Genomic DNA, 7087 nt, shown 5'->3' on the forward strand with positions numbered 1-7087 from the left:
GCAGGACTCATTGGGTGTCGTCAGCGTAGCAGTGGTATGAAAAACCATGCGGGCTAATGACAGATCCGAGCGAGTTTGTGTACAGGGAGAAGAGGAGGGGACCAAGAACAGAGCCCTGAGGGACCCCTGTAGTTAATTGACAAGGGTCGGACTCCGACCCTCTCCAAGCTACCCTGTAGGTGCGGTCTTTGAGGTATGAGGTGAGGAGGGAAAGTGCAGAGCCTGAAACTCCAAGTTCTTGGAGTTGGAGTGTGACACAGAGAGACACACACACACACACACTCTCACTCACACACACACACACACACACACACACACACACACACACACACACACACACTCACACACACACATTCACACACACACACACACACACACACACACACACACATTCACACACACACACACACACACACACACACACACACACACACACACACATGAATAATGAAATATATCAAGGTGTACATGTATTCAGCGTTGAAAGAATGAATCAGACCCTTTACCAGTCTAGTATTGAGCTAGTGTAGATGCTACACACACGGTGTGTAGCTGGTGCAGGGCTGCAGCAGCTACACACACGGTGTGTAGCTGCTGCAGCCCTGCAGCAGCTACACACACGGTGTGTAGCTGCTGCAGCCCTGCAGCACGGCAGCCCCTCAGGCGTCCAGGTGTCTGCTCACTGAGTGTTAAAGTCGATGTAGTGAAACGTTGAAAGTGGAGAAGCTCTCGCTGAAGGCGGAATGCGATGTCTTCTTCGTGCTGCGCACGATGTTAACGTGAACTCTGCCACAGATGGTGTGGCACTCTTTCAGAAAAACATCACAAATTGTTGAAATTTAAAGACTCAACATTTATTGATTAAAGAAAATTACAAACATGAAAATAAAACATATAATAACAATAAATGAAGTTAACTTGTTAATCTAGGTTCAGGCGCAAGGCCACGCCTATGTATCTCCCTCACCCCTTCATCCCTCACCCCTTCATCCCTCCATCCCTCACCCCTATTTATCTCCCTCACCCCTTCATCCTTATTTATCTCCCTTCATCCCTCACCCCTTCATCCCTCACCCCTATTTATCTCCCTCACCCCTTCATCCCTATTTATCTCCCTCATCCCTCACCCTTATTTATCTCCCTTCATCCCTCACCCCTTCATCCCTCACCCCTATTCATCTCCCTCATCCCTTCATCCCTACATCCTCTGCCTGTCACCATTTTTATTCAAACTGGTCTTTAGACCCTCTGTCCTTACACCCTCTGTCCTTAGACCCTCTGTCCTTAGACCCTCTGTCCTTAGACCCTCACACCGGACAAGGAAACACTTCCAGAGAACCCTGACAGTTGCCGCGGGGAACCATGGGAGAAACCTCGGGGAGAGCAGCAGGGCAGGGACCCCTCTCCCAGCACGGCAGACGCAGCAGATGTCATGTGAACATTACAAAGATAATACATTATAGAAAAAATACACGGTTAAAATGATAACAAAACAAACATCTGCGTCGCACACGTCACTTTCTAGTGTGCTGCGCAGTTTGAGTGGAAGAGGCTGAAGTCTGGGCCTCCTGGAGCAGAGCTGAGCCTCTCGTGCCGGACTTGCAGGGCGCCGTGGGTCCGGAGCAGCTCCCGGTACTCAGCGTTGATGCCGCAGTGCGTCCTCTCCAGGGCGGAGTACTCCCGCTGGAGGCGGTGCAGCGCCGTGTTGCTCTCGTCCAGGGAACGCGTCTGCTCCCTGAGCCTGGACTCCGAGTCCCCGATGTCTCCCAAGGTGTAGTTCGTCTCTGCTCGTGGGTTTCCCTTCTGCAGAGACCGGGTCGATGTGCACTTGTCCTCCAGAGCTGAGATCTGCCTCTTCAGCGCCTCGTGGAGCTCCTCACTCCGGCTCCTTTCTCTTTCCAACCCGGAGGAGATCCGATCGACAGTACGCTGCAGCTCCGAGTTCCTGGCCTGTTCCCGTCTGAGGGCTTCTTCCAGGTCGGCCTGTCTCGCCTTGACCTTTGACCCCGTTGCGTTGAGCTCGGTCACGAGGCACTGCAGATTGGTGATGGTGAACTGACCGTCAGAGATCCTGGACCGCATCTCTTCACGTCTTTCTCCGTCACGCTCTCTCTCCAGGACCCGCAGCGTGGCCCTGATGTCGGCGTTCTCCCTCCGTAGGGTCTGCATGTCGTACGCAGACGCTTCTCTCAGCTGTTCAGCGAGGACTGGATGAGCATGCTTTCCAACCATCTCCTCAAATCGCTTCTTCTCTCTCCTCAGAGACGACTTGAGGAGTTTCTCGGCCGCCAGGCTCTTCTCCAAAGCCAGGCTCAGCTCCTTCTCCTGGCTCTGGGTCTTCTGTGAGGCTCTGGAGAATCGAGCCTCCTCCGGTCTGCTGTCGGCTCCTCTGTCGCCCTGAAGCGTGTCCTCCCCAGCGAGCTGGGTACTGAGCGCAGCCTCCAGCTCGCCTTGCAGTCTCCTGTTCTCACGGGCGAGGTGTTGGTTCCCCCGAGTCAGACGGGCCAGTTCTGCTGCGTCCGTCTTCTGCTGAGAGACGGCCGCCTCGTAGTCCCTCTGCAGTCCCTCCGAAGCCAGGCTCTTCTCACACAGCGCCTTCTCCTGGCTCTGGATCTTCTGTGAGGCTCTGGAGAACCGAGCCTCCTGCGTCTTCATGGCCTCCTCCAGTCTCCTGCAGGCTCCTCTGTCGCCCTGAAGCGTCTGCTCTTCACCTTGCAGCCTCTTGTTCTCACGGGCCAGCTGTTGGTTCCCCCGAGTCAGACGGGCCAGTTCTTCGGCTTCCGTCTTCTGCTGAGAGACGGCCGCCTCGTAGTCCCTCTGCACTGAGCTGCTTTTTGTTTGCTCCGCCTTGAGGTCTGAAGCACACTTGCTCACTCTCTCCTGTAGGGAGGTAACCATGCCGACCTTGGATACGATGTCGCTTTGGAGCTTCAGGACGTCTGAGTGCAGGGACTCGATGAGCCTGTCCTTCTTCCGACTGTCCTCCTGCCGCTCGGTGAGGCGGTCCCTTAGCGCTGTCACCGAGGCGGTGTGCACCACCAGCAGCTCTGAGACCTCCCTCTGGTGCTGGCTGGAGGATGCTTGCTGAGCTCTCTGGAGCTTCTCGATCACCTTCTTGTCTTCTTCACGCTCAGAAGTCGTTGTAGTGATGCTGTTCCTCAGCTTCGCTCTGCCACGCTGCTGCTCTTTCTGCGACTGCTTCAGCTCATCGCTGATGTGCTTTATTACATCACAAAGGGCATCATTTTCAGATTGCTCATACTTCAGAGCCTTTGCAAGAGCGTCCTTTTCTGCTTTGTGCCGAGCTGTAGATGCTTTCTCCTTCAGCAAGGCCTCTTCAAGAGCCGCTTTGGCTTTTCTCTCCTCGTGCAGGGCGTCCTGAAGACCAGATGACCTCTCAGGCCTCTCAGGCCTCTCAGACCTCTCAGGCCTCTCAGACCTCTCAGACCTCGCCTTTCTCTCAGGTGACCTCTCAGACCTCGCCTTTCTCTCAGGTGACCTCTCAGACCTCGCCTTTCTCTCAGACCTCTCAGACCCCGCCTTTTTCTCAGGTGACCTCTCAGGCCTCTCAGACCTCGCCTTTCTCTCAGGTGACCTCTCAGACCTCGCCTTTCTCTCAGACCTCTCAGGCCTCTCAGACCCCGCCTTTCTCTCAGGTGACCTCTCAGACCTCGCCTTTCTCTCAGACCTCGCCTTTCTCTCAGATGACCTCTCAGACCTCGCCTTTCTCTCAGATAATCTCTCAGACCTCGCCTTTCTCTCAGACCTCTCAGGCCTCTCAGACCCCGCCTTTCTCTCAGGTGACCTCTCAGACCTCGCCTTTCTCTCAGACCTCGCCTTTCTCTCAGATGACCTCTCAGACCTCGCCTTTCTCTCAGATAATCTCTCAGACCTCGCCTTTCTCTCAGACCTCTCAGAGTCCTCTGTCTGTGAAACGTAAAGCAGTTGTTATCGTGTTGTCTCTGTGCAGTGGAGTTATCTCTGGGTGTGGAAGGTATGCTGGGATCAGAAACTTAAGTGTTGAGTATAAGCTCTTTTACAGTTTCGATGAGTGTGATTCTAAACATGTGTGCCACCGAATGTATTTCTTACCGCAGAGGAAGTGGAGCTGTACTTTTGTCTGTTGCCGGAGATGGAGGTCTGCTCCTGAATATCGTCCTCCACAGGAAACTCCTGAATCTCTTCGCTCTCCGACTCAGGCTTATCATAAAAGTCCGCCATCTCGTGGGTTTCGGACTGTCTCTCATCATCAGAGACCAGCATCTCTTCGATTTCAGACTCGATCTCTTCTGCCAATTGCCACATCTCTGGACATGCAGACTCTGTCTTATCTAGGTCAGGCATTTCTTTGATTTCGGACTCTTCCTCGTCATGAAGGTCCAATGAGTCTTCGAAGTCTTCATCCGTCGAGTATACATACTCCTGATCCTCCTGAACTTCCTCCTGCACCTGGTTTGCAGACTGCTGCACCTCCTCCATGGTCTCGTCCTCAATCTCCTCCTCAATCTCCTCCTCAACTGAACTGTCCTGAGAGTCCTTGTACGTCATGGAGAACACTGATCTTATTTTGCCCATCTTATTATCGTGAAGAAATAGCTGCTTCTGACGGATACTGGGAACTCCACGTGGCTGGGATGAAACCTGGCTTGTTGTCGTCCTGCGCAAACTGCAAGTAAGTTGTGTATTTAACCGGCGAGCACGCTCCCTTGCAGCCGCTGCATCAGGTTCAGTATGACTTCAGAGCCCAACGTTCCGTCCCATGTGCTTTGGTCTGCCGACACATTCCACATTCCATCTCAAAGCATTCCACATTCCATCTCAAAGCATTCCACATTCCATCTCAAAGCATTCCACATTCCATCTCAAAGCATTCCACATTCCATCTCAAAGTAGTCCGTGACACTCACAGTAGCCTATCTGCTGCCCACAGCTGTTTTTTAGAAGGAAAACCTCCTTCACTTCATGAAATCTCTGCAGCGCCAGGAGGCAGCGGGAGGGTTAACTCAGCCTCTGAGAAGACGAGCCCGCGCGCAGTGCCTTTCGCGCACCGCCTTTCACGCACCGCCTTTCACGCACCGCCTTTCACGCACCGCCTTTCACGCACCGCCTTCACTGTGTTTACCTTCAGAATCATTAGTAAGGCTAAAGACTAAAGAGCGACCGCAGGCTGATGTGTTTTAACCACACACACCTATATACACACACACACGCGATTTAAACGCAGACTTTTGTTCCTCCATGTTTCGTTGTTATTGTTTCAGAGCGAGCGGACCCGCGATTTTTTTTCAAACGCTTTTTTGGCCCATCTGCGGCGGTAATAGGTTTTGTGCGCTGTGATGATTCGGCTGTTCCTTTAGTAATGAATATTACATGTTGTGAGGAAATCTTTCCACCAATAATTCCAATAAGTAATCCAAAATGTATTCACTTCAGGTTTACGAAAGTAACTGTAATCAGATTACTCGTTTTTCAAATGTAACGCGAGCTGAATACAGTTACTTGATTTTTGTATTCTGATTACGTAACGCCGTTACATGTATTCCGTTACAACCCAACCCTGTGCATACAGTATGTGACACTGTAAGTGTTGCACGGCCAGATACGGCTCAGCTGACTCGGATAAGGAAATATTATGATGTGATGTGATCGATGATCTGACTGATGATGTGATATCAGTGTGATATGAATGATAAGTGCGACACGTCGGCGTCTTCTCTGCATACGGCAGTTTAAACTGTATTTCCTTTCTCCTGTAATATGACTTGATAGATTTAAACTCTGCACACTGAGCTCTGATTGGTCAGCAGGCGGTGCTTTCACTGAGTCGATCTCTTTTCTGACGCCGGAGGCGGGCAGCGTCAGGTAAAAAAAGTTATTCAGCCTTCCCAAACCTGAGCCTCACGCGCCGCTCAGGGTGTAATGGTATTATACAAAGACATTGTAGGAGCACAGAAACAGTGTTCAAATTCTGCTTTTACAAACTTATTTTGGTTGTGCTTACCTTGCAAAGTAATGTTATAAGTGTCAAAGGAATGTTTTAATGTAAATATTAGGGCTGTCAGTCGATTAAAATAGTTAATCGCGATTAATCGCAAATTAATCGCACATTTTTTATCTGTTCTAAATGTACCTTAGAGGAATATTTTTCAAGTTTTTAATACTCTGATCAACATATGAGTGGACAAATATGCTTTATGCTAATGTTTATTATCATTTGAACAATGACAAATATTCTCATGAATATTAAACACAACAACTGTGTGTGTGTGTGTGTGTGTGTGTGTGTGTGTGTGTGTGTGTGTGTGTGTGTGTGTGTGTGTGTGTGTGTGTGTGTGTGTGTGTGTGTGTGTGTGTGTGTGTGTGTGTGTGTGTGTGTGTGTGTGTGTGTGTGTGTGTGTGTGTGTGTGTGTGTGTGTGTGTGTGTGTGTGTGTGTGGGATCGTTGGATCGTTGGAGCTATGTGCAACTCAAGGCATATGCTCGAACGGGAGCTGCCTGTACGCTGCACTCATGTTGCGCACTATCCGTGCTGAGTGTGCTGACTTCTCCTCCAACGTCCCGCTGTCTGTTTCCTGCATCAAGTCAAGTGCTCGGTGCAGTTGTGGCGAAATGTCGCTCCTCTGTTTTCATTTAAACAGCTCCTTATATCCGTTAGCGCAGCTAGCTAGCACCAGATGCTAACAACAACAACAATGCACGTAAGGTCTCTCTCTCGCTCGCTCGGGCCACACGTCCACACACCCTCCCGGTCCTCCCGATGGCCAGTCGGTGCCTGCCGGTGAGCGTGGAAGTGTGGTCTGCTGCAAGCGGGCAGCAGGAGCGGGGCTGTCAGCATCAGCTTGTAGATGGTATTTTAAACTCGATGCGCTCTGAAACTACGGGGCGGTCGAGGAAAAAAAAAGACACATGCGTTAATCGCGTTAAAATAATTAGTGGCGTTATTAACGCGTTAACTTGACAGCCCTAGTAAATATTAATGATAATATTGTAGCGTGTCCAAGTTAATAGTTATTTCAGTTATCAGATGTGCACAGTTTAGTACATTTGTAAAGTTATTTAGGCAATGTTGTTGGTGGGAGTTAGGGAGA

The 7087-nt window shown here is 50.7% G+C and overlaps 1 protein-coding gene across 1 annotated transcript; it reads right to left on the minus strand.

The window, feature by feature from the left end:
* Positions 1-1521: 1521 nt before the first annotated feature.
* Positions 1522-4711, minus strand: LOC117442213 (trichohyalin-like). The gene is made up of 3 exons (XM_071202370.1): positions 4093-4711; positions 3527-3927; positions 1522-3430 (listed from the first exon to the last, which is right to left on the minus strand). The coding sequence occupies exons 1-3, from the start codon at positions 4573-4575 to the stop codon at positions 1522-1524; spliced, it is 2793 nt and encodes a 930-aa protein (XP_071058471.1). The 5' UTR covers positions 4576-4711.
* Positions 4712-7087: the final 2376 nt, after the last annotated feature.

Source organism: Pseudochaenichthys georgianus, unplaced genomic scaffold, assembly GCF_902827115.2.
Source record: "Pseudochaenichthys georgianus unplaced genomic scaffold, fPseGeo1.2 scaffold_350_arrow_ctg1, whole genome shotgun sequence".
In the NCBI taxonomy this organism is placed as follows: Eukaryota; Metazoa; Chordata; class Actinopteri; order Perciformes; family Channichthyidae; genus Pseudochaenichthys; species Pseudochaenichthys georgianus.